The sequence below is a fragment of the Mugil cephalus genome, chromosome 8 (genome assembly GCF_022458985.1).
Source record: "Mugil cephalus isolate CIBA_MC_2020 chromosome 8, CIBA_Mcephalus_1.1, whole genome shotgun sequence".
NCBI lineage: Eukaryota > Metazoa > Chordata > Actinopteri > Mugiliformes > Mugilidae > Mugil > Mugil cephalus.
The window spans coordinates 10,362,696-10,390,590 of NC_061777.1; the positions used below are offsets into that span (position 1 = coordinate 10,362,696).

Sequence of the window (27,895 nt, forward strand, 5' to 3'; positions counted from 1 at the left end):
TTGGTGATTATTGGAATTAGTGGAGTACAGTGAAGTTTTAAATGGAGGAATATCACAGCAGACTGTAGGATTAAAAAATACAAGTGCTGTCCTGTCCAGTTACATTACAATATTATGCTTATAGCCATTTCAATATGACTGAAACATGTATCTAATTAATGTCTCCCTTTAATCTGAATAATTTACTCTTTACCTCAGATTTCAAGACAAACACATAACATGCAAACTAAATTTGCATTCCGCAAGCGAAACCTTCTCTACATTCTCTATATTTAAAGCTAAAGAATTCAAAATTAAAATGTAAATTAAAGTCACTATAGCTGATATTTTAACTTTTAGAAATACTGTAACGTCTTTTTGTACACAAGTCTTGATGCCACCCATTGACATCTGTGCAACAGCTCTGATTATTTTAGTCTGAATTAAAGTTTGAAATTCAAAACCTTTTTTTCAATTACAAACAATGCATGACAAAAATACAGTCTTGGGTAGTTTCGGTGGGATGGGTGCTGCGCGTGAATGCGCAGCACCCAATGCGTGAATGTTCAGTTCTTCCTTCTTGTGCCTCAAGGTGTCGCTATTTACTAAAAGTTGGAGTAGATTTAATACAGACTGACCGGACAGTTATGGGTCGTATATAATACTTAGAATAATGTTAAAGACACGACCACCTTTTTACATTTAAAATCTGATTCACTGCAGGCTCCACAGAAGAGAGACGGCATTAAAAATCATGGAAAAACTAGTTCAAATAAAAAGTGATCTGAGGAGAGAAGTTTTGCTTTGTACATTTCTTCAAGGTATAAACTTGCTATAAGCTCACAGACTCGTGGTCTGTACATTCACACCGGGACAAGTGCGCACAGAGCCAGTGTCCGGTTGCAGATCGGTCCAGAAACAATTCCCCCCAGCCATCAGTCAGATGCCTATTTTTGGCCCATGGCTCAGCTGATTGTTGGCCTCGACGATTCCGTCCCTCCCTGATTTTTTTTAACTTGCAGTCAGTTGTTCGGGCTTATTAGGAAAAGAGGGAGTTGTCCTACGGCAGAGGAGAGTTTGGCTCAGTCAGTTCAGAGGGATGCAGATCTTCTGGCTTTAATTTACTGCAAAGTCGAGGTGAGGACTTTTCATTGGGTGTTTCCTCTTCTTCTTATTCATGCCTGTGTGAGACTGTTGGGAGGGCAACATTTACTTCACTTTACAAGCTGACAGGATCCACAATTTGATTGTCAACTCTTCACGACAACATCACACCGTCCAGGCGTTTGACTTCAGACCTCACTTCAGCTTATTTGACAGGCATCCTCCCGTTAGGTCCCCTGCGAGGAGGAGGAGGAGGAAGATGGAGACGAACCCCATCCCGGTGTTGACGGTCCAAACCACCCCCTTCGACGACCAGCGGCCCGGTACCAACGGGCTGCGGAGGAAGACGGCCGTGTTCGAGGGGAAGAAGAACTACTTGCAGAACTATGTCCAGAGCTTGCTGTCCTCCATCGACCTGCGAGACCGACAGGGCTGCACCATGGTGGTGGGCAGCGACGGCCGCTACTTCAGCCGAGCCGCCACCGAGGTGATAGTTCAGATGGCAGCTGCAAACGGGGTAAGAAGGGCGAGGGCGACCATCAGTCTGCAGAGGCTGCCGTACATGTGCATTGTGCAAATTTTGTATTCTTAAATAAAATGACATTTCAAGCTGATTGATCTTAATTGGGAATGATAAAAAGTGAGATCAGAAGTTTTATAGCACTGGATGACAAAGTAACACAAATATATGATATTTGATTTCAACAACCTTGCAAGAATCGTCATGAAAATGAAAAGAGGATACGATTTTGAGTTCAGGACCTTTAAGTTTAAGCTGATTGTTAGTCCAACAAGTGGTCAGAGGATGAATCTGAAGTAATTACTGTCCAGTGAAGCAAATATGAAATAACATAATTCTGCCATAAATAAAAATGATTATTTTTTCTAATTAGGCCACTTATTTTAATCGCTTCACGTCTTCAGGCGCTTAAAACAACTACAGGTCGTTAAAAATACATCTTCTGCTCTGAGCTCCTATCTCATAAGAAAACCTAAACTTTGTCTTTGGATGTCACCGTCAAGACAAACTAGGGGGCGCTAGAGACACTTGTTGAAAGCATAGAATGACTCAGAATGAGACGTTTTTTATGTCAAGGTGTAAAATCTGAATTATAGCCTTAATAGTTGTTCTTTATTTGCAATGACAAACTAGTCACTAGTCCAAAATATGACGGAAATCGAATGAAAACAGGAAGCCAGAGTGAAGAGAGACAGAGAAGTGGAAAAAAAAAATATCCCAGCAACTCTTTTAAAAATGCTAGTGTGAGATCTTGGTGATTGGTTTGGACCGGTGCCAAAGGAAAATCTGAGGGGAATATAATTTGTTTTTGAGATCAGTTGGCGTTTTTTTCTTTCTTTTTTTTTCTGCTGGCCCAGCCAAATGTCTCTTGATGTCAGCCTTATCAGCACTTCCATCCATCCTGCTCTATTTTCCTGCCTACGTTTGGCCCATGCCACCCTGCCCCCGCCTCGCTGTTCCATCTCTCCAGGGCCAAACTGTACATGCTGGGGATCCCCTGTCATGCTGAGTGGCAAAGAACTGAAAGGATAGTGGCAACACTTGCAAACAGCCGACCCAGATGCACTCACTCTCCCTCATTCACTGAATAAATGGACAGATTGTATTTCCAAGGGTTTCCCCTCACTTTTCTTGTGTATTCTTTGTGCAACATCCCGGATATTAGGAGGATACACTCATGCCAGAAGAAGAAATTCTTCTCCAGTGAGAACACTTTTATTTTGAGTAACTGATATGCAGGGGAATTATGGGATGCAGGCGGTATTACCACTTTATAAGTAGCATACAAAGTATAAATAGAGAGCTCAGCTCTGTTATTTAGGCAACCCCTTGAGGGAGATCATTTGCTTTATAAAGCAGACAGACTTGTAGAGTGACGAGATGCCTTGAGCCGGCGTTGCTGTCACTCTGAGCAAAACTGTGCTCTTGAACTTTTTCAGGTCAGGGCAGAGAATTATTTTAAACGTTATCTTACAGTAGGGTGTCAAAGTAGGTGACATCCTGGAATGAAGTACTGACAGCACTCCACGCTAACATGTTCTGTGCAGATTGGTCGTCTGGTGATCGGCCACAATGGGCTCCTGTCCACCCCGGCCGTGTCGTGCATCATCAGGAAGATCAAGGCCATTGGTGGCATTATCCTCACGGCTAGTCACAACCCTGGAGGCCCTGGTGGAGACTTTGGAATCAAGTTCAATGTGGCAAATGGAGGTGAGGACTCGCTTCTTCCAAGTTCTTTCAGCATATTGAAATTGTCTTAAGTCAAAGGATCGAGTGTGAGAGCAGTTGAGAGTCTGCGATGTTTCTTTCTTTCGTTATTTTTCATGACAGGCCCATCTCCGGACATTGTGATGGAGAGGATCTATCAGGTGAGCAGAACACTCGAGGAGTACGCCATCTGCCCGGATCTCCGCATTGACCTCTCTAGGCTGGGAAGACAAGAGTTTGACCTGGAAAACAAGTTCAAACCGTTCAGAGGTACTTTTGAGTTAAAACCTTTCTGAATTTTGGAGCATCTCTACAAGTGAATGTCCATCGTTGCTGTGGAAATAATGTGTCACTGGCCGCTGTCTGTCTGACAACCCTTTTGTCACTCATCAATAATCGTTTGTTTCTAGTGGAGATTGTAGACTCGGTCGACGTGTATCTACAGCTACTGCGAAGCATCTTTGACTTCCCTGCCATTAAAAGTTTCCTCACAGGACCTGGTCAGCTAAAGATACACATAGATGCTATGAATGGAGGTGAGGTTGTCATCAAACAATGAGCTCTAATGAAGTCTAATGAAGGTGAAGATTATTCAGCTATAATCGCCTCTCCTCTCTTTGTGTTATAGTGATGGGCCCGTATGTACGTAGGATCTTGTGTGATGAACTCGGAGCCCCTGCTAACTCTGCCGTCAACTGTGTCCCCCTGGAGGATTTTGGCGGCAGACCCCCCGAGCCCAGCCTAACTTATGCCACCTCTCTGGTAGATGCCATGAAAGGAGGCGACTTTGGCTTTGGAGCCGCATTTGATGCAGATGGGGTGAGGAATGCTCTGAATCCAGGATCGTTACAAATTTCGCATCCTGTAGTGTCATAAAATTGTGTCTAGAAAACATACGTCTCTGTCCCAGTTCTCAAGGCAGTAAGTAAAGCAACAGCTGAAATATCTAAAGCACCGGTGTATAACTAGAACAAATAACTGGGAACATGAAAGATACTTAACCCCATTCTTGCACTACAAACCAGCAGCTTTGTTAAAAATAGTAACTGCTTAGAAACAAACTGCACTTCACGCGTGGAAGTTTTTGCAGAATAAAATTTCCGTGCATTTGCTCAACTAATGGGGATTTTCCTGGAAGGCAGCACTCGGGAGATCGCGCACTTATAAAAAGTTCTTAGAGTTCTTGGAGACGATCCAGCTGATCCATCAGTTTTATAGCAGAACAATGTGTACTTGCACCTAAATTAATAGTCATATTTCATTAGAAAGAGGCTCCCCTCCTTCTTAATTAGATTAAATAATAAAATAGAGACAGAACAATAACGATGATGCTATGAGTTTTATGTAGGTCTTAAAGATTTAAGGGTCATGGGTATTTAAATACCGAAATGGTGAGGTTTTTATGTAAATTTACACCCTGCACTGTTATGCTGTTTTATAACTGTTTTATTCTAAACCGTCTATTTGTTTCCTATTTAACCTCTGCACATAGATACCAGCCACAACCTTGTTTATTTGTGATTTGTTTTTGTTTGCACGTTGATAACAGGAAGAACGGCAATGGCAGCGAAATAATCTAAGATGATCCGACGAGCAGCTCACTTTTTCCACGTTGTCATCGAATAGACATTTCTACTGTATACGTACACGCCCTTTGCTAAGTAAATTAGCGTAGCATCAGGGGAATGACCTCATACCTGCTCCTTTCCTCCCACAAGGATTGGTATCTTCACGGTGATTACCACCAGTGGTTCTAATCTTAATGGATGGACGTTTCGTTCTTGTGCTCTCTGTCACATTATACTGTAACCGCTTATTACTAAAGCCTCCCCTCATTTAAAAGTATGAATAACTAGGTGAAGTTATAGTTTAATGTATGATGTCCTCAGGACCGGTACATGATCCTCGGAGAGAACGGCTTCTTCGTGAACCCATCAGACTCTGTGGCCATCATGGCTGCCAACCTTTCCGCCATCCCCTTCTTCAGACATCACGGTGTCAAAGGATTTGCCCGGAGTATGCCCACAAGCACCGCCCTTGACAGGTACAACTTACACACACACACAAATAGGTCACACCACTCAGTCCCTTTCCACAAACTACTGCCGCCACCTGATCTCATGAGAGGGATGACACACGCAATGAATAAGAGTTTGAGATCACATACACGCCCCCCTCCCCCCTTACAGGCACACACACTATAAATATTGTCAGTTATGTAAGCCTAGAGCGGAGCAAGGGGTGCTGAGTGAGAGGATGTGATCAGAGATAAAGTCATCATTGCCTACATTGTTCCAGTGCGAAAGATCCCAGCTCACTTACACTGAGGGAACCAGAAAAGATCAGTTTAGAATGTCTATGTGTTTGTACACTGACGAGCCAAATCATTAGGTACACTTGCTTGTGATATAACAGCCCTGCACCGAATGCTTTGTTTGGTAAGAATATCAAGCTGAGTCGCAAATCTGTCAATATTACACTCGTCGTTCATCACACTGATGTGCAACAGAAAAAAAAAAGAGAAAGAAATGGGATGAAATTAGACTTACATGAGGCTAGTTATGAAGTCATTCATATAAATTTGGTCTAGTTCATGGTAATTCAACCGTGTGATCATTTTTGGAGGATGTAGTTAGTGTTGTTCAACCTGGTTAAATTAAGCACTGTTATTTTTAGCCCAACCCACTGACTAAAACAGGGTCGTCAAAATAATAGAAACATATGTCGGCACAACCAAAATGCAATTCAAACCACAGTCTCCAAAATGGCAACACAGTTAAATCTTTTAATCCTTTAATTTAAACAAATACTGATATTTTGCACAGTCCTGTTATATTGGCATGCCTTTGTTTAGTGTACATAATGAATTGGCAAGTGAGTGTATATTTCCGCACTTACCGAGTTCAGTTAAGTGGATAGTTCCTTCCCCTATCTTCCACTGTTTGGATTTGTTCCGCAATTAGTCACTAAATTTAAGTATGTAAATGTATTGTATTCATTTCTGAATAGTAGATACAGTCCTGAATAAACTATTTTCTGAACTCCTGACCTCCAGTATTTATCATAGACCCTGAGCACTTTACTACTCCTCTACTGGTGGGTTTCTTCAGTGAATTATAATCTGTAAGATTAGACTAATAAGATTTCTTTGAATATTTCTTATGAGTTGATTTGTTTGTCAAAATCTTTGTTTTAATAATTGAATGTGTGTGTAAGAGAAGGAAATGGATACAGCACGTGCGTTGCTGTATATTAACATTGGCAGCCATTAAGGTTGTGATCTCACAGCCGGTCAGGATCTCGCCGGGTGTCACGGCCACGAGTGATGTGTAAGATATATGAAGCGGGGATGTTACATCACAGAATTACTGGTCATCTTTATTTGTGGAGAGAACCCGACACACTCGGGCGTGTGCGCACTGATGCGCCCCCACACACGTACTGTGTCTTTGCCTCAGGCTGAGTCTTATGATGCTGAGCCGTACGGATCGCTCTGAAGGAGCTGCTTGAAAGGTTTTCTTACACGGCCTCTCATGTCGACCCTGCCCGACTAAGAAACACTCCGACTAGGATCTTGGAAACAAGTGTCACATGGCCCACTGCAACCATGAGTCACCGACCTCTCCTCTAGGACACGCACTTGCTGTAGATAAAACAGACTTTTCATCAACAAAAATATCGCGCTCATTTATCTTTGCCCTTTTTTTCCTCGGTGTGTAGCCTTTTTTTGTATTGCACTAATTCCTGGGATTGCCTGGAAACTCAATTGTGCAATTTGCAATAGCTTACAGAATGATACCTGTTTCATTAACAACGCTTAAACCAAAGATTTTACCGTATATTATAGAAATGTATTAATTAATGTCACATTTTATTTAATTTCCTTTACACTAAAGCTTTAAGTGCCTCATGCAAAATAAACCCACCTCTATGATTGTTACAGACATGTCGCTGGGTCACTTTGTTCAACGCTTAGCTTCACAACTTCCACTCTAGTCCCGAACACGCCGCTAACGTGCATAGCTGCATGTCTTTGACGAACCCCAGGAAGTGCTGAAGTGCTTAGTAGTTTGATGCTGGACCTCTGGAGCCTGCCCAAGTGTAGGCCTTTTTAGGAGAGTTGTGTGGCCCTGCTTTGTGTGTCTGCGCGCTCCGTGTTTAGACTGAGCCGCCCTCCCTCGCTGCGTGTTTATGCACAGCGGAGCAAGCTGTGTTATAAAAGCCTTGATAAATGTGATGGTGTATATATACAGCATGTAGATGTGTGTGTCTAGAGGGAAATGTGGGAAAATGACAGCGGGCGTGAGGACGTTGCCGCGTTCAGATAAGGCGGAGGATGCTTTGTCGTGCGGGAAAAATTGATTGGATTCAGATGGACAGGAGGCTGCGGCTGCAGGTGTTAAATCTATCATTCTTGGCTGGGCTGCGTGTTGTGTAGCCGTCCGGGTCTCTCTGCGCACATCGAAAACGAGGGCCGGTGCAGCAAGGGAGGAAAGGAAATGGGGAGGGAAACTTTGGTAAAGGAAACATCTGCCTCGCTTTTAGCAGTTCCAGAGATGGGAGGATGTTGTGAGAAAAGAGGAGAGGGTTACCAGGATGAAGTACTGTTCATTAGCACTGCGGCAAAAAGGTCAAATTTTGTGTTGTAATGCAGTAAAAGGAGTTCTTTATGACTCTGGCTGCGTGACATGATGCCTCCCTGGTATATTGCATGATGGATAAGAATCCAAAAAAGAAAAATTCACAGTGCTTTGTACACCAATCAGCCACAACATTAAAACCGCTGATAGGAGAAGTAAATAACATCTTGTGACAATGCAGTGTTCTGCTGGGAAACTTTTGGACCTGGCATTTGTGTGGATGTCACCTAGGCATGTACCACCCACCTAGACCAGACCAAACCAGACACCCTCACCCCAGAGCATTGAAAGCAGGATGAAGCCTGACACAGGTACACACACAAAAACTGTAGGAACAATTCAGAAAACATGAAAAACGGCACAAGCACTCATTTCTCAAGCCATAGGACCCAAAGGTCCCCCCTGTTCCCAGATTACACACTTCAAAAGGCCCATGTCCATTCTCTAATGAGTCACAGCTGTTTTGGAGGCACAAGGGAGATCTACACAATATTAGGCAGGTGGTCATAATGTTACACCTAATCAGTGTATAGACATAACTGGTTTTAGACATTCACTCTTATTTGAACTCAACACAGGTTCCTTATCAGAATAAAAGCGTGCCAGTTCAGTTTTTAGTGGGGGTCTACTTTTGTGTATTTCTTTCCTTAAGGTTAAACTGTGATATGCGGTATTATATAATAATATTTAGACAGGAAGCAAGATGCTGAAGGTGGCCAAGTTAAACATTCACCCAACAAGTGGCGTACTATTGTTAGATGTAAAGACACTTTTGACACGACTTTGGAAAACCAAAGAAGTCTCTTTCACTGGTATTTTGATACTGACTCCACAAAAAAAAACAAAAAAAAAAAAAAACAATGTCGATATCAACTATGACTACTCTCAGGAATCATCTTAAGTATTTTCCCAGAGTTGGACTGCAGGACTGCGCAGGCAACAGGCCTCCACCCAGTTACTGCTTCAGGTCAAACTTGAGTAAAACTCCTGTGTGCTTTGTCTGAATGCCAGCTTAAGCCTCTAAACCCACAATGAGCTCTCCTCAGAGGCCGAGGTGAGGAGTGAGGACGCTGGATGCTATGTTTGGTAAAATATGAAGACAAGGCCGAAAGCTGGTCATATTACACTTCAGGGATGCAAAGAAACGTCTTGTCTCATTATGAATCACAGAGATGCATGAAAGTGTACATATAATCTGAGGCTAGTTATGAAATTTCAGATGACTGGTCATCCATCCAAATCTTTAAAAAAAAGGATCTGCTCTAAAGCTCTCCAACTCCAACCTTAAAAATAAGTCATTAAAGGCATAGTTAAGTTACATAGATGAAGGGTTGTGTGGTCAATCAGTGTATTACCTACAGTAGATATTATACTTTAGCCACAAAAAACAAAGATTACAGAAGAGCCTTAGAGTTGAGAAGTCACACCTACACACAGGGAAGGAATCACACACCCAAATAGAAACTTTCCAAGTTCATTCCCTGTGTCTCCAGTTGTGTGAGTCAGCCAGCACTTTTGTGTCTTGGTAGAAGAGTCAGCCAACATTTTTTTGTTTTGGAAAAACATCCACCAAACCTTGGAAGCCTGAGATGATGTACTGTATCTTTCTTAAATATATTTCTTCCAGTTATGATTGTGCAAGTGGATCTAAAACCTTGCTTTACTGCTGGCTGTGGTTTAGTTTGTGGCATTGTTCGGTATATCTGCGTGTGATGTTGTCCACATTGGGTCTGTGTGGTATACATGAAAGCTGTGTGGGTTTGTGTGTTGTTAAGCTGAAACTCAGCTGGTGCAATGATAAAACATTTCAGTTTTTTCCTTTCATTTTTGTGCTTCCATGTCCAGTTTCAGTGCATATGTCGGCCAAAGGACGTGCAGTCCAAAACGTCAAAAGCTCGTCAGAAGGCCAGGGTTTCTGTTTTCTTTTAGGAATGCCAGGCTTTCCGTTCCAGTGCTTGTTTCCCCAGAGGGGAATAAAGCTGGTTTACTCTTATTTGGTAATTTATCCCGTCCTTGTGTAAACAACTGCACAGGGCACTGCGGGGTTTATTTATACGCATGGTGATTATGTGGATGTGTACGCCGCCACTTAAAAACCTTGAAACCCACCCACGGTCACATACATTGTGCTGCAAAGTCCCCCAGTGCCACACTGCAAAAAGCATTTGAGGTTGTTTATACGTTTGTTTGTTACTTTGCCAGCAACATCAACATCAGTTATGTTGGTTTGAATACTCTGTCCAGTAATTCTTAGCCGAGTCCTGGGAATTGTGTTTACATCACTTTTTAAGTTGAGACAGTAACTAAAGTTGCTCTCCACTAGCTATCATCTGTTTGTTCTGTCTGGCGAGACATTTTCGCTAGCTAAATGTGTGGCTTGCGTCTTTGGTAACGCGCCATTTTGGATTTTAATTATGAGGCACGTTTCAAGCACTACACACATCTCGATAGTCCTACAACCAGTCAGAGCTATTTTGTATTTATATATTTTTTAAACATTTGTCATTTAACATGTATGACTATGTCACTGTTACTCCTCCATCCATCACTAAACAAAGCTCGCCCCAAACGATTTGATTAGCCCTGCTTTTTTTTCACAGTTCTCAACAGAGCCAGTCCAGAACAACAACAAACTATATTTTTGATGAATCACCAGCATTAGTTTAAATGTTTTTTTCCACACTGCCACTCTTATGGAAAAAGTGATGCAATACCATTTCTATTTTATAATATTTTAGTCTTTGGGAATCCCAATTTCTCTCTTTTTATGGCAAAGCTCATAACGCCTGAAGGAGACATGTGGCTCCTTAGATTCTCTGCTATGTCTTCCAGTGAATCTTTGTTGTTTGGCGCTGACTTTCCATTTTTCTGCGTAGAGCCACCTGCTACTGTTGCTGGAAAAGTAGAGCATGCTGCCAGAACGATGAGCGCATAACCAAAACAGTTGTAGGCTGTAAAATCTGAAGTTACTAAAATGTTTTATAGAGTTTTAAAGGAATACATAGTCTGATTGTTCAACAAATTAAGCCTTTAAATGTCATTTTAATTGAATCACTTCATAATTTTCTGCAGGTTTGCACCAAAAGGTTTTAAGAGATTTTTTATTTGCACCTTACCCTCTGGCAGGTTCATTTGCAGCCCCCTTCATATTGTTCTGTTTGCCCTTTAATGACCCTTACAATTGTGTTCATGTACACACTCGCTTGCACACACCTCTCCTTCTCCTCGGACATGGCTCCGCTTCAAAGCAAACATCAGCTAAAAGGTTAACTCACTTTGTTCCACTTGCCTTTGCCTTATTAAGTTATTGGATGAGCTGCCGGCAAAGTTCGCTTGTCATGCAGCATTTGGTGCACTTTATTTCAAAGGTCAGAGTATTTGTGCGTAAGCTTATCTCAATATCAGAACAGGGAGAGGCTGATGTTGATGAAATATATATATTGTGTGCTTATTGTGGGTGATACTGTGAGTGTTAGGTTTGTTTTTGTTTCTCACTGTTATTCTCTGACTGCTTGTAGAGTTGCCAAGGCCATGAAACTGGCACTGTACGAGGCTCCCACAGGCTGGAGGTACTTTGGAAACCTGATGGATTCTGGGCGTTGTTCCCTCTGCGGGGAGGAGAGCTTTGCGACAGGTATGATCTGGCGTGCTCCCTCGCAATCCAAACAACAGAACACTCCACTCATAAGGAGAGATTTGAGATGGCCAAAAACTCAGGATACATAAATCTAACGAATACAAACTCAAGGCAGGAGCAGCCTGTCAGATTGGGAAGAAAAGGTCACGGATTCAAATCTCTGGACTGGCTTGGAAAATGTGAGTGGGTGTGTGACTGAGAAATCCCCTCCCCTCAGCAGCAACTGTTGATGAGCTGCCTGCAAACAAGGCCATCGCTAGAGGACTCAGCTAGCCAGCTGCTGCTGTAGCTGTTAATGTGCATGAAGGACTCACAAGCAACAAATGTGTCCTATATTGAATACCCAAAGGTAAAAAAGTCAGCACACAGGGATCAAAACAATCTCAGTTTTAGCAAAGATGCTAACGTCATGGCCTGGAGCAGGTGTCTTCGACATTTTTCAGGCCGAGGACCCCCAAACTGATGGAGAGATTAAGTACGGACCCCCTACCTACTATATGTGTTCTATATTAAACTCGGCCTAGTGTTATTTATAAATATACATTATTATTATAAGTTTGCATTCAATATTAAGATATTCAAATAATACACAGGTTAATTTGTTTTTTTAATTTCAACATGTGCAACAGGGTGTTTGAGGGGGACAATTGTGTGGGAAAATTAAAAAGATATATATGTATAAAAAATCTCTAATCAACCAAAGATTTTGCGACCCCCCTGCAGTACCTCCATAGACCCCCTGGGGGTCACGTAGCCCCTGCCGAAGACCTATGGTCTAGAAACCTTCGTCAGATTTAAGGTTAGCATGCAACTAACAAATTCATCCAGTCAACAAGTATAACGAAATTATTTTTTGCCACAACTTGGGTGTTATTTTAGTAGTTTTAGCAATTTTGTCTTGGAACAAAACAACATTAATATAATGAAGATGATGAGTGGTACAGAGTTGATTAAAGCTAAACTGTACCATGAACAGTGATGATTGCTTACAGCAAATATTTCTAATTGTCCCTTTGCTTGCCTTCTGATTGGTCTGCTGACCACCAATCAGATGGGTTCTAGTCTTTGTGAAGTCCTCCAACTTCATTTAATACTGTTGCTAGGTAAGACAAACAATTGCCGTGCAGGGGTCAATCCCACAGGAAAACATTTAAAACCTCAAATAACAGAGTGGAGTAGCTACATGCTAATGTCTTGACCTATTATTCCAGTCCCTTCCAGGTCCAGGTTTGTAGGCAGTGCATCCTCACTTCATGTAACTCCAGTCATAGCCGTCTAACAGATGAGAGAGGGCTGTGACCCTGACTGCATGTGTAAATAATCTCCATTCTTCTGCTATAAAAGGAGACGGGGGCTCCCTGAATCACAGCAACACTCCGACAGGCCTTCGGTGGCAATGTTTTTTATGAATGCAAACGCAGACACGCACATACATGGTCAGAATATAACGTTTTGTGTGCTTAAATCATACCATTTATCCATACTATCCTTGCAATCGTCAACATGTCATAGTTCTGCTTCTTTCTGCTTCTTTTACCTTGTCTGGTAGTATAATCATATGCATTTGTGAAATACAGCAGCACGGTAGAGCAACAAAAAACAACTTAATATAAAATGTCAGAAGTGAAAAGAACCTTGTAGGAAAGAGAGGAGAGGTCGGAGAGTGAGGCCAAATATGAAGAGTATTGAGGAGGAAGAGAGGAAGGGAAGGAGCAGAGGCTGAGTGAGCACAGAGGACTATGGGAGCTTATTCGTTGTCTATCCATGTAAGGCAAAAAACTCGGAGGGAGCCCTGTGTAGTAAATCATCCGAGCTGTTCGCTACTCTCAGAGCTTATTACCAACTCTCAAGACACACATAGCATGAACGGTATTAATTTTAGCTAGTTGAAGTGTCAGACTTTGCTGCATGGATGTTGTTAGTGCTTCTTTGCACACAAGCTTTGAATGCCTTTTGATAGAGGTCTAGTATCATTCCTGTCTTTGTGTTTTAATGGCGCCACAGAAACAGGTCAAAGAGTTGCAGACTAGTAGCCGAAAACAGAAGCTGTAAGTTTATTGATGAGATATTGTTGCACGATGATGATTCAACTCTTAAATCTATTTTATTAGGTGAACGCCTCCGTATCCTTTTCTCTCAGGATGAGGGACAAACAGACACAAACACAGGGCGACAGACAGTGAGGCAGGGATTACATAATGACAACTGTCAGTTTCCTAACAGCTGTCCAGAGCCAGGCGCGGAGTTTGATATTACACTTCTCGTTTTCAGTGTTAGGTGAGAAAACGTACGTATGTGAGTAATGTACATTATAATAGATACTCCCATTTATTTCCTTTTGTTGAGTTTCTCTAAGATATAGATGCGACTTATAATTCAGCCCAACAGCTTGGAGCATTTCCCACGTCAAGCACTCGCAGGAAAATATTACTAACACATGCTTAACCTTAACAGATACCTTTACTGTGCAGCTGTCTTTGCAAACAAACTGATAGCTCCCCAGTGAAGGAGACCCAGGGTGTGATCTGTGCCTCTGTTTAAGTGTGTGTATGTTCTGGTTTATATTAAGTTGTGGGGGCCAGTCTCTTGTGGAATACTAACCTTGTGGGGCAATGTTGTGTGTGTGGATGCATTTTTCTGTGCCCCACAACTTTCTTAGGGGTTAAGACCTATAATGATGTTACAGTTAGGATTAGGGTATGATTAGGATGATTGTTAGTTGAGATGATTAGGGTAAGGGATGATAGATGTGTGCGTGTGCATGTGCATGTGTGTGTTGGGGGAGTTGTTCTTGTACAGCTATCTTTCTGAGGTCCAGTTTTGAGTTTTACACCATCCGAGTGAGGACTTCTGTGCAAAGTGAGGACATTTTGGCCAGTCTTCACTTCTTTGAAAGGCTGTTTGAAGGTTAAGACTCGGTTTTAGGGTAACTACTGCAATTAGGTTATTAAGATTAGGATAGGTTAGGATATTCTTTCTTCCAATACAATATCGATTTTTAAAAGAAATAGTCATGTTTTGGGCCTATCTTCAACAACTTAGACCTCCACCGCCACTTCTAGTTAAGATTAGGGTAAGGGTTAGGCACTTAGTAGGGATGGTTAGGGTTAGGATAAGGGGGTTTCTTAAAGGTCTTGCCTCTAGTCCATGTTGGTTGTTCACTTCAAAATGAGTTTGAAAAATATAAGGCTGATGCCCACTGGAAAGTCACATGACTGCTAACAACCAGATACTCATCTGTAATTGGAAGACTTATTCAGGGGCAATCAAGGACTTTATTAAAAGAAACATCAACTTCTCATCAGTTTGAATTGAATCATCCACTTGGATGAGTGGAGAAACATCTCAATGGAGCCATACACGTCCAGTTGCCTTTGCTCCAGCTTTCTTTTTTTGGATATGTTGTCAACCTCCATCTCTAAAGCTCTGCCTCTTTATGACATTGTTTTATATGGGTGATTATTTCTTGGCAGAGCCAGGTTAGTTGTGTCCCCTTCTGTCTAACTGTTGTGCTAAGTTAAGCCTTTTTTTCATAGTTTTGCAATCAAGGCAATCAAAGCAATCAAATGTGGTTTAAAAACAAACATACATTTATTTCCAAAAAAGTAAGAGTATGTTTATGTTTTGATGCTTTCTTTCTCCTTTAGGCTCTGACCACATTCGTGAGAAAGATGGCTTGTGGTCAGTGTTGGTGTGGTTGTCCATCATGGCAGCTAGGAAACAAGGCGTGGAGCAGATTGTCAGAGAGCACTGGGCCAAGTTTGGACGCAACTATTTCTGCAGGTAACCTAATAGCCGAGCTATTTCTTTGAAATATATTCAGTCGGATCTTTTCCATACGTCTGTCCATTGAACTAACTGGCTGCTCTTCTTGTCCCTCGTGTTTTCATTACAGCACTTTAAATGATTGAGTGCTGAATTTACTTAAATTACTGCAACCCTCCCTGAGACTTACTTGAATTATATCTTCTTCATCACAGTCCCTACCAAATATGTCTCCCAAGCCTTCACCTTCATCTGTTTATCTTCCAGTGCTTCTCACTGGTTGTCACTTGTTCTTATTTTAACCTCTCCCCTGTGAGAGGCAGAGATAGTTCCTACAGTTAATGTTCCCACTGAGTGTTGCTGCAGATTTTCATGTTCCCACAGAGAGCTTTCTAAACTGATGCACATTTCCCACAACACGTAGATGGAGAGGACATGTATGACAGGCCAAGGACCAGATGCCCAAAACACAAACATCTGTCATCGGTTGGACCATAACCTGGTTCAAATGATAGTTGAAGAGCCTGAAAGATTTCAAATATATGAGGGACAATAAAAAGCATTCCCTTTGCTATCTTCCGGATGTGGTTTCATTTCCTGCATGTGTAACTGTGTGTTGATTTCTTTCTCTGGGTCTTGTGATTATAAGGTTTGACTATGAAGGCTTGGATCCACGTGCAGCTTTTTACCTGATGAGGGATCTAGAAGGAGTAATCTCAGACAAAGCGTTCACCAGCCAGAAGTTTGCTGTCGGGGACCACATATACAGCGTGGAACGGGCCGACAACTTCGAGTACATTGACCCGGTGGATGGAACAGTGGCTCGAAACCAGGTCAGTGTGGGAAGATTGTCAGAGTAAGATGTTAAGTGACAGAACTAGATGAGTACAAACGAGCAGATGCTTTATTTCCTTAATAATTTTGAACTTAAATCTTTCCCTACTTAATTTGATTGTGGGCTGTATTGGAGCCATTTAAAGCTTATGTACTGTCTGGCACACAAAGCTAACATTTTACTGTTGGGCTATACAGAACTTGCTTTTCATGCAAGATATTTCTTACCATGTGTACTTTGACAGTACAGTGTTTATAGGAAGTTATCACTTGTATGTGCTAGCTGTGATTGTGTTCCTCCAACAAGGCTAATAAGCATCAGCTGTGCTATGCGGTACGTGTAAGATACATTCAAAGGTACTTTAAGGGCATAAACTGTTTGTAGATAGTGATCATTGTTTGTGATTCATATGCAAGCGCCAGCCAACTGAAGTGTACGTAACTATGATAGCAAATGATATTGGTTTACAGTCCTTGTAGTTTCAGTGTTGTGTTAATTTACTGTGTGAATATTATATGGATATTATGAAACACTTCACATTGGCACTTTAAATTATTAGGTCTCTTGGTAAAGTAGGTAAACTTCTACGTCTCTTTGGTCTAAAGTTTGTATCTTACCTAAGACTGGATAAACCTAACATCACAGTGAAGTGGACTAGAAAGCGTGACCCAGAACCTGCTACACATCAGTTCACATCAGGTCAAGTCTGGTGAAGACATCGCTTTTTTCTTCCTCTGTCTGTTTCAAACACCAGACCACCCAGTAAGCTCCAGTGTTGTCTCATTAGAGTGTTTCCATGTTTGGACAATACAGTCCATCTTCCATTTCAAATATAAACATATGTATACACATACATTACATACATCATAGATTCTTCCAAACACTGATATCTTGAGGTCAAGTTAACCTCCCCGCTTCCTTCCTTCCTTCCTTCCTTCTCTCCCTCCCCCTGGTTCTTTTGAAATATAACCAGTTGACTCCTCTGTCCTGCCCAGAAGTGTGTGGAAACTTGGGCCCTGGCGTCAACACTTCTTGGCTTCTGCCCTGCCTAATACCACATACGCGCACACACATTGTCATTTTTGGAGTGTCAGTTCTCCAGTTGTCCGTGTGCACAAGTGTGAGCGCATTTGTTTGGTGGCGTCTTTGTCCCAACGTAAAAGAGGGACGACGTTTGCCTCTATCCCGCTGTGAATACTCCGCTGTGTTGCCACGGAAACTGCAGGTCTACAGACACTTTGTGAGTCACCGCAAAATGCTGCTAAATCCTCAGCGTCCCAGTCGCCCTGGTGAATGTTATTACAGTGCGCATTCCTCCCAGGACGGAATTATATCAGCTGTCGTCTCACTTGCGGCCTCTCCACTGCAAGTGTGTTTGAAGGGGGAGAAGTTGGCATGCAGACACAAACACGAGCGCACAGGACAAAGCTGTGGGGGATTTACACAACAGTGGCATGGCGCACTTTTGTTGCTGGCTACTGAATTCATTCCGCATCTCGAATTGTTGTTTTAACATCCAAGGAGAAAGCAGGACCTCTGCTTTGTTGTTGTAAAACCAAGAACTACTTACTGAGGGTGCAATGCTAACATTTGTAAGACACTTACTCTCTAGTACACACTCTCCAGCTGTGCCACACAATCTCACACCTGAAAGCACTCCTTGATGAAAGAAAATATTGTTTTATCTTCAACAGTAATTGCACACAAGAAAAAAAAACTTTTTCCATATTTCATTACCAAAGTTGATTGAACAGATTTTGCTAGTTTGTTAGTTGACAAAAGAACACCTCAGCATAGCTGTTGGGTAGATGGATTGATAGACGGGTGACTGCAAACGCACATCATTTATAGATGGTATGTGCTCCACTCAGGGCCTCTGAGCCCTGAAGCGGATAGTGTTTTTAACAGGCATTAGTCAGCCCCCTGATAACTGCTCCTCTATTGTTAGAGATGAGCCGACACACTCGCAGATAGAAAGGCAGACAGACAGACAGACAGACAGACAGCCGGACGGACGGACATCTCTCATTATCGCCGTCCCTCCCGGCCAGCACTCTGACATGTTATCCTTCCTTAGTCAGTCAGATTAGGGGAAATGAGACAGACTGAAAGCTCACCTTTTAGTTTTAATGACCAATAAACAACAAAACTGATGCGCTAATCAACCTTTTTTCTCCTGTAACTGTTACGTGCTACACTTAAAAGTAAATACACATGCTCTACCAAAAGTCAAATGTTCGGACGCACCTTCACATTCAATTCAATGTGAAGGCGTGTCCAAACTTTTGACGGACACATTTGGCCCTGTGGTGGGAACATTTCTTCTATGAACCTGTAAAAAAAAAGTCTTGGTCTCAGGCAATTTTTTTTTTTTCCTCAAAATGTATTGCTGTCTTTTCCCCTGAGCTTGTCTTTTACTCTGTTGGGATGAGGAAAGAGACACTACTGTGGAATTCAGGGCCGATAAGAGTCACACATCCATCAGTGAAAGCCGTCTCTTATCTTTCACATGGAGACGTAGCTGCTCCCGCAATGCAGCAATATCCTGTTTTTGCTTAAAACGCCTTGGTCAAGTTTGAAGAGTCAAGAGTAGAGGCCAGTTAGGCTTTTATTAATGTGACATTTGATCATTGCCATAAGGAAACTGTGGAATTACAACAGATACGACCTCTTCATAAGTTCATAAAGCTTCTCGAACTGACCTGAAGTAGTTAATACATTAAATTTATATTCTAGCTAAGATTATAACTAAGAGGGACGTGAGTGTGTTGTGTGCACTGTGAAGGAATTCAGTCGGGACAAAACGCACAGTGACACTGACACCAAGTGGATGTTAGAGGTTACTGCACATCATAGGATTAGACATTTGAATACAGGTCTGATACTTAAAAACATAATTTGCCAGTTCATTAGGTACACTATTGAAAAGGAATACATTCTGATATAACAACCCAGCACTACAACTGATTTGTGAATGGTTTAATGGTCACTTTGTGTAGAACAGGTGCAAGAAAAGTGGTAATTCAGCTGTTCAGTCATTGACTTAAATCACTGACAATCCAACATTACTACTGCCATCTCTCTCAGTTATTTTAAACAAATGCTCAATACCATAAACTTCATGAAGTTTAGATTTAGTGCAAGACTGTTGAATTGGAAGGCATTTGTTTTCACTAGTGTACCAAATGAACTGTCAAGTGAGTGAATGTACGTGGTTTGTAGAACTAATTTTAATTTTGCTTATATATGATTCAGCTGACGGTCACAAAATGAATTGACCCTATTTCTGTTTAAATACACTGGTCATTGTAATAAGAATTCTGTGGGTCTGTGTGCATGATAAAGCATGCAATTGTTTTCTTTGTAAACTTCCAATTAATTTCAGCATTTTCATGAGGGAGGCAAACACAAATCAATGAAAAAATAATCATTGCATTAACGAATGAAAATGTTTGCTCCTAGGGTTTAAGGATCGTCTTCAATGACGCCTCCCGCCTGGTGTTTCGTTTGGGCGGGAGCGGCGGAGGGGTGGGTTCCACCATTCGCTTGTACGCCGAGAGCTATGAGAGGGACCCCGAGAGACACAACAGAGAGACACAGGTACAGAGAGGCTGGGAGGGCATGTCCGCGCTCTTACTGTGTTTGTGTGTGCGTGATGTAATACTTTGGATTCTTTGAGGAAATCCTAAACTCTGCTCTCAAGGATTTCACGTGTGCGCTTATCCGACACTGATCTCGATCTGCAATATTCAGCCAGTTTCATCACAATAAAAAAGATTTGCTGAGGCGCTTTACGACGAGGCTGTTCGGTATAATATATGCTGTACATTCTATCCAATAAAGATGAAATATGCAGAGGGTGCATTCAGTTTTATTTACATAAATAAATAATGCAACACACAGCCAAAGTAGCTGTTGTTTCAGCTTGTCAGTTTCAAATTGTTAAATTTTGATCCGGGGTTTGAGATTAGATTGAACTGAAGGGAGACAAAACGGCGTGTAGTGCAACCTCAAGCGATACTACTGGGGCTTTTTGACCTGTAGACTTTGGAGTGGTTAGGAACAACCAGCTGCACATGTGGTTTTAAATGTTGGGATAGGTAGTGTACTTTAAACATAGCCGAGGGCTGTAAAGCTGCAGACGTGATGACTAGACGGTCTCATTTATTAATTATTTTTTAATTTATTTTTATATATATATATATATATATATATACTGTATGTGCATATCAAAAAAGATATGCACATATGCGATGTCACTATCCTGCATAGTCATAGTCCGGTCAATTTAATCGGAGCATTAATGCTGCCAAATGGATTTGAGTAGACTGCAGGTGCAAGAATGGAAATCTTCTGCTCAGCACATGCATGAGAAGCAATATCAAAAGTGTTTATACATTTTTAGCATTTGGATGATTATATTTATTACTCAAGTGTGGACCAAGATATGCAGAATTAACATCCTCTGTTAGTGAACAGAACACTTGAGCTAACTACATGACCTGATTTAGCTGCTAACCTTGGGTCAAAACATTTCTGTTATTTGTAGCATTCGTACGTTATTGTCCTTGTTTTTGCTCTTGGCCTACACTGAACCTGTGGATCATCTATAATAAGATCATAAATCCAGCATCTAATCATTCTGCCCCTTACCAGACACGTACGAATCACCAGTGAGGGACATGCATGATTACGCTTCATGCTTTTCAGATAGATTAGAAGGACTCCATATACTTTTATACTGACAATTCTGAGCCAAGATGAAAAGCCACGGGCTACGTGTGTTTGTACGCAGACTGCACGCCTTCAGTGAAATCCGCGCTGTTGGTGTGTCACGTTATAATTAAGTTTGCTTTTCATATAATGAGCGTTTGAGGTTCTTCACACAAGGCCCATTCATAACAAAGGTTTCAAAATAGCACCAGCAAAACAGCAACATAAAACCCCTGAGTCATGCCATTATATAATTGTCAGTCACATGTACAGTACATGCAGCACTGTGTCAGTCATTCATTCTTCAGATTCAGTGGATTTTATTTTGAGACATCTTTTCAAAGCTTATTTTGTTCCACCTAATCTAGTTTAAATTGTGCAACGCAGCAACTTCCCCCGGCTGATTTCGATTCCGTACCTTTATTTTTTTTGAATGAACTGTCTGTGATGAGGTACAACAAGTGATTGAAAAACTAGGCTAAAGCCTCTATAAAATTTTTTAGATGTCCAAGCAGTTTTTAAAGGTCTAAGACGACAGAATTCTTGCTTGGTTATCTACTCAGGAATCCGTTTATCTGCATTGTGTTTCTCGGCCTCACATGATGAGTATGTGTTTTATGTGCTGCCTTACGCAACAAAACAAAGACCAGGCCAATGTTTACTTGAAAATAATAATAATAATAATAATAAAAACCAGCTGCAGTAGTTTAGTTTGAAAGGCTTTATCTTTAGATATTTTTTTAGCGTAGACTGAGAGTAATTTAATTGGTGTTTTAATTTATTTTCTGATCAATCTCGTACAGATTAATATCCACACTTTGTCCCTAATTGTCCAAAATGAGGCAGTGAACAGAGTCGTGTTTGTTCTCTCTGCAGGTGGTGCTGGGTCCTCTCATTGCCATCGCCCTGAAGATCTCCAACATTCACGAGAGGACAGGACGCCGTGGTCCGAATGTCATCACATGAGCAAAATACACATGCATCCACCTGCTCACACTGACGAAAAAATGCCTTCAAAATACCCTTTCCCCAGCATTTCTTTCTTTCTTTCTTTCTTTCTTTCTTTTTTTTTGTAAAAAAAATCAGATCTCTGCAGCTTCAGCCTCATGTTCCACTTTCTTTAAACCGAATGTTTCCTCCTGGAGTCTATCTCCCAAAAACTAAATTAACGTCTCTCCCTCTGTTTGAAGCTTGTAAACCGGGGAAGCCGTTTAATTATTGCTATGAATAAATAGTGAAAAGTGTGTGAACAGTAGACACTGTGAATGTGCAGACTGGCTGTTAATGTTTGCGCTTTTATCAAGACGTTTTTTTTGTGTTTTTTTTTAAATTCACCTGCTCTTATGTCACAGCTCAGCGTTCATGTTCCATATGTATCTGTCCTCTCATACGTCGCAATAACTTTCCAGCAGAAAAATAAATAAATGGAAGGAGACATTGCACCACAAGCAATACAATGTAGTGAAGTGAAAAGTTTAAAAATGACTGCCTTGACAAGACAAGGAATAAAGAACAAAATACTATATTCCAAAAAGATTTTACTTTTTCCCCCCTTCATTTTATTCATTGGAGTTTGAATATATTAATTCCGCTCTTTTTTCTTTTCTTTCTTTCTTTCTTTTTTTTAAAAAACCCAAATAAACATTTTTGTGTGTAATGCTTTGCCTTATTTAGATGAACGGGACAGGTCCAACAAATAAAAAAAAAACACATCAGAGCGAGATATGTTGCCCCAGAGCATTTTTGGATTTTAATTAAACAAATTCTTCATAATTAAGCGCACGGTGTTGCGCTGATACCATACATCATGCGGTGATTGAACATCCCTGAGGAAAAGAAGGGAGGCTTTTGTCTGTTGCAGAGCGCAGCACGTGCTTTTGAAACCGAGCACGAAATGTGTCGAGCGGTGTTGCGGGGAGATAAGGAATGAAGAAGGCTGATCTTTATACGGCCCGAATAAGACACAGAGAGCAGGAACTCGTAAACACGCTGATAGCCGTCATTACGAGTTGAGAATATGCCAGTGGATATCCGCAAGGATGTGTTCACTCAGTCACTCAGACATTTCCTGTCAGCCATTACAGGTTATTGCCCCATCTGACTGTTTTATAATGTCAGGGGTTCTTTCTGAGCTTGGGAGAGGATCCGCGGTAGTTCACCAGCTCTGACTTTGTTGCTCAAAAGATGATTCATGTTTTAGCTGAAATAGTGTCTAACATGATTAAATTCATATGTTCCACCAAAGGGTCTTTGTAATTAAAACAGCGCCAACGAACACAGTTTAATTTATGATGTGCAAAAAACGGATAAGCTGTGAAGTTGCAGGTATTGCCCCACGGACATTTTTATAGAGGAGAGTGTGCTGCCAGTTGTGTTTTAGAACTGTTTGTTTTTTTTCTTTATTAAAGGTTTGACAGCATGTGTAAATTCAACCTAAATTAATCTAAAATACCTTTTTCCTCCTTCAGTCACATGTTGTTTTACTGGATCACAGCATTTATTACAATAAATAGTAATGGGACGAGAAAACAATTTATATTCGTAACCAAGTCATTGGTGCATTTTCTAGGTGACAAGGCACACTATTGGACTAATGCAAATGTAAATCAGAAACCTTTATGTATAAATCCATCTAGTACAAGTATTTAAACAGTTTTAAGTTTGCAGTGATCGTCTGTTTTTACTGTGGTTTTGTTCTTTGTGTGATTGTCCCTTGTTTACCATCTTGAAAATAGTTTTTTTATTAATCAGGATCAGCTCCACTTGATGTATGCACACTAGAAATCTGAGTATGGAGGCAGACGCCAGCGACTCTGCCTTGGTTGTGATCGTAATGACAATTACCCAACTCAGTACAGGTTAAATAAGTAAAGGAATTTAAAAATCCTAACTGCCAAGGTTGAACGATGCTCTATATGTAAAGTCTAGCATCGATGGTTGTAGTCGGTCAGGAGATTTATTGCTGTCATATCTCATATTTACTTTAATTATTTACAACTTATTGTTCTGCTTTATTACTGCAGTTAAGGGAGCTTGTTTTCAAGTGGAAACGGTGGCCATGGATGCGGCCAGTTGTTGAATTGTTTAAGATAGTTAACCATTCATGGTTTTCATTGTACACAGACTTTTTATCAGACCGCATAGTGATAACGTCTCTTTAAAAAAAAACCTTGATGAATTATTATAAACTGTCAGGTGAGTGTGCACATACATACCGGTAATTCATAGTACAAACAAGGCGATAAAATGCTGGCTTTACAACATAAACAATGTAATGACGGTACACGTTTAATATTACATTGACAATACGTAACACAGTGTTCCCAAAAGACTTGAATACATTCAGTTGCGTGGTACATGTAAACACATCGGTTGTTTTTGCTAGCGCTCAGAATGGAAGACACATAAAAGGTTATCTCTGTCAGTTCAATAATCCACAGACCCAATAACTTGTTGTCCTCTGTTATGTCTTGTTATGAGTTTTGCAGCTCGGTAGTGGAGGAAAACAATGACCCAAAACTTTGTTTTCCTCCAGCCCTCACAAAGGGCCTGTAACCTCTGTGACCTCAGGTTGTGACCTCAGGCGTAAAGCAGACTGTCAACACAGGATCCAGTCAGACCATTGATGTGCGTTCATGGGACAAGGCTAAGGTCTCTGTGGTCCACACAACACAGAAAGCCAATGTCCAGAAGTTGTGCGTCTCAACAGTCGGCGTTCCCTCCCTTTCTCGACCAAAACACAACACCTGTGGTTCCCTCAGAGCGAGGACACGACCTCCCTCCGGTCTCCCGCATGCAGCTGTCCCGGCTGAATGCGCTCGACCTGACTGTACCGCGGAGGCTGCTCCCAGCTCCACGTGCAGTCCGGGGCCTCTGAGCTGTCCTGGCTGTAGAGCGGAGGAGCCAGGCCCACCACCACGTCCACCCCGTCGACTGCCACCACAAACTCAGGGGGGGTCCCGGGACAGACTTGGCTGGCCTGAGACTCTTGGTACGATGGAGGAGAATTGCGCGGCCTGCAGAGGGCAAAAACGTGGTCCTAGGTTAAGCTTCGTTTTACAGAGACACAAATGCTGTTAAAAAGGAATAACAGCTGAAATGTGTTTATATAGAGCATTAAGGCGAGCTCTGTTCAAAGACTGTGTGCAGAAACAAAATGCAAACCTCCATCAAACATATACATACTTTTACACTCGTATCACAATTTGTTCAGTTGTTATAGTAAATATGTTGCAACTATTAAGGAACAGAGCTCAAATGTCCCTTATTTTACAATACTTAGGTTATTTTAACATTGATTATCATTAATATTAATGATGCATTTTATTCCCTTTGTCTTCATTTCACAGGAACACTTTAAATACATGAGCATCAGCTCTCATAGGTGGTTTTTACCTTTCAACTGTGAAGATTTGCATGTGCCTCTCAGGTTGTCTACTCCTCTGGTAAACCTTGCTCTTCATGCTGTGGCAGATCGTCCAGAAGACCCCCAGCATCATGAAAATGAATCCAAAGACAATCACGATGTAGACGGGAATGAGCGTCAAGGGGTGCTTAAAGTCCTTCTGCCGGGACACCAGATAGGCCCCGATGCACGTCAACGCAAACCCCACCCCAGGTAGAACCATGCGGGCTAAGGACCACAGCCGCTTCTTCGTGGTCATGATCAGTCAGCCTCACTTGTTGCCTCCTTTCCTGCAGCTCTTGTGTGCCTATTCCTTTATTTCTGCACAAGTCTGCAGAGTCTTGGGGTGCCCCCTTCAGAGATCTCTTCAGCACGAGACAACGCCAGCCGTGGTATGAGTAAACACGCCAAGATTGAGTAGCAGCAAATGCAGCAGTGTGCGTTTGTCCGTCTGAGCTGCCTTGCCTCTTCAAACAAAAGGGGAAGTGGCAGTGAGGTTCCAGCCTCCTCGGTTGTATATTAACACGGTATTAATGTGTGGTCAGGACAGAGGACGGAGGCAGGCAGCTAGAATAATCCTCCTCCGAGCCGAAAGCGGGTGAGACAACAAATACTGTACCACCATATGCTGTGGGTTATCTAAGGGTTGGTCTCGATATGACTCCATATAACTGAATTGATTTCACATGTTGAAGGATGGGCTGTTTATACATGGTTGAGAGAGGACTCCAGATGTTTAAGAACGCAAGAAGAGGACAGAAAAACTCTTAAAGAAGTGTGAATAAAAAAAAAGTGTGCATCAAATATCAACCCTGTAACTTATTTTTTGTTGTTGTTGTTATTTACACCATTTTCCTTTCTTCATCTATTTGCTGTAGTAGTTTAAAGTAGTTTTACATGCTCAAATAAGAAAATAGATTTTATGCAATAATTCTGCATATATCTATGTCAGATGTTGACATGCCGTATCTCCTCACATGATACGTACTCCAGTCTTTTTTCTTTTCTTCTAAAATATGATAAAATATATTTGTTACCTCTGATTTAACCACTGGACACCCTGATCTCATTTTATCTCATACATTATTAACTTCATTATACGTTAATTGCCTGAATTTTTGTTTTAAATAAAGTAAAACATCTGTGCTGTAACAATGTAAGGATGTATTGTACAATATTTAATGCGAGAAGTGAATCAACTGTGTCATTGCAACTCGTGTTTAGAGAAATTAATTTACAATCTTTGAACTCAGTCTTTGTACGTTGCTAACATTAGAGCCACTTAAATACCACTGCTGTCTTTATTTCTGCCTTTTTTTCTCTTCTGTAACGTTCATTCTTAATTTTCCGCCGATACTGTTTGTTATTGCTCCATCCCCTCTGCTGCTCTAAATGTCAACGCGGGACCCATAAAAGGTTATCTTATCTTATCTTAGATAGATCCATGCTCATGTAGAGAACTGCATTCATAATTTGATGAGCGTGACAACGCTTTCGCATCATTACCAGGCGCAAAGCTGCAAGTGATATTGTGCATCGTCAGGCAGTCCATGCCAGTGTGACAGTGTTTCACAACATTTGTCTCAAAGCCGTCTGTGCTTTGACGCAGAACACTCCAGAAGTTATGACATACTTTTTCCATAAACCTGTTTCCATTAAACAGAACAGAACTACTGTAGAGTGCATGACTTAAACCATTTCAAAACGTTTTTTTTTCTACATATCCATGTATTTTCTCAATTTCTCCAATTCTCCTTTTGCATCTTTGCAACTTTTTTCTTCTTTTAATTTCTCTGAAATCTGAGACTACGTGAAGCTCGTTCGGGGAAAAACACTTTTCATTGCCCTGCATGTACTTTGACCTTCAGGATTATAACAAACTGTAATGTTTAAACCTTTACTGTGAAAATATGACTTCCTTATTACAAAAATTTAAATAAGTATATTGTAAATGTCCACAACAGGAAAAGGGTCAGCGGCGTGAAACAACCGCTTTTGGATGGTTTGTGCAAAGGGAAAACGACAAAGCGCACACCTGCTTTAATAAAGTAAAGTAATAATACAATAAAAGTTAGCCTGGCCAAGATGAACGGAGCAAGAAACAAGCAGGCTCGCAGAGGTGGGGTCTGGAGTAAGCGAGAGGAGGAAATCTGGAGGCCAGGAGCAAACGGGTTGGCCACCACTGCCAACCAACCAACTAAAAAACTTGTCCTCCTCACCTGATGAGGTTTGCACCTCGCCAACGGCTGCAATTAAAGTACCTGAGTATCACAAGCAGTTATGTCCTTCTACATGACCCGCAGACTGTGACCTTGCTCCTTATTTACTGATAAACACCGTCACTTAATAATGTGTGTTATCATGCATGGCATGTGGCTTTGCATGAATGGTATTATGAATGAAATCCTCGCACACGCCCCTCAACGCGTCTTATGACTGCAGCTCTGTCAACAGAGCCCTTATAAGGACTCTTAATGGTTTTATGAAGCTTATCAGTGCCAATTTAATCCCTTCAGCTGAGCTCGGGTAGTATCTGGGTATTGCACCATGGTGATGTTTTCCAGCACGCTAACACACTGTGTCTGATGCA

At 41.4% G+C, this 27,895-nt stretch overlaps 2 protein-coding genes across 4 annotated transcripts; one reads left to right on the top strand and one right to left on the bottom strand.

Annotated features, from left to right (window-relative positions):
* The first annotated feature begins 975 nt into the window (after nt 1-975).
* On the top strand, nt 976-22,557 carry pgm5 (phosphoglucomutase 5). 3 transcript variants are annotated; one of them, XM_047592551.1, is made up of 12 exons: nt 976-1,116; nt 1,288-1,600; nt 3,151-3,313; nt 3,434-3,580; nt 3,721-3,846; nt 3,939-4,129; nt 5,200-5,354; nt 11,469-11,584; nt 15,235-15,370; nt 16,002-16,185; nt 19,650-19,787; nt 21,777-22,557. In XM_047592551.1, exons 2-12 carry the CDS (start codon nt 1,343-1,345, stop codon nt 21,864-21,866), a joined length of 1,704 nt encoding a protein of 567 aa, XP_047448507.1. In that variant the 5' UTR covers nt 976-1,116; nt 1,288-1,342; the 3' UTR covers nt 21,867-22,557. The 3 variants fall into 3 exon arrangements, with proteins under 3 accessions (XP_047448507.1, XP_047448508.1, XP_047448509.1); XM_047592552.1 differs by having other exon boundaries at nt 1,008-1,116; nt 1,300-1,600; XM_047592553.1 differs by having other exon boundaries at nt 1,008-1,116; nt 1,315-1,600.
* LOC125012557 (transmembrane protein 252-like) lies at nt 21,936-25,895 on the bottom strand. The gene is made up of 2 exons (XM_047592555.1): nt 25,296-25,895; nt 21,936-24,916 (listed from the first exon to the last, which is right to left on the bottom strand). Exons 1-2 carry the CDS (start codon nt 25,562-25,564, stop codon nt 24,658-24,660), a joined length of 528 nt encoding a protein of 175 aa, XP_047448511.1. The 5' UTR covers nt 25,565-25,895; the 3' UTR covers nt 21,936-24,657.
* Between the last annotated feature and the right edge of the window lie 2,000 nt (nt 25,896-27,895).

Bases quoted from the DNA above. Each gene is read 5' to 3' on its own strand.
- pgm5 (XM_047592551.1), top strand. From the start codon at position 1,343: ATGGAGACGAACCCCATCCCGGTGTTGACGGTCCAAACCACCCCCTTC. The intron at 1,601-3,150 runs GTAAGAAGGGCG...TGTTCTGTGCAG, and splicing joins AGATGGCAGCTGCAAACGGG to ATTGGTCGTCTGGTGATCGG. The intron at 5,355-11,468 runs GTACAACTTACA...GACTGCTTGTAG, and splicing joins ACAAGCACCGCCCTTGACAG to AGTTGCCAAGGCCATGAAAC.
- LOC125012557 (XM_047592555.1), bottom strand. From the start codon at position 25,564: ATGACCACGAAGAAGCGGCTGTGGTCCTTAGCCCGCATGGTTCTACCT. The intron at 24,917-25,295 runs GTAAAAACCACC...TGCCCTCTGCAG, and splicing joins CAAATCTTCACAGTTGAAAG to GCCGCGCAATTCTCCTCCAT.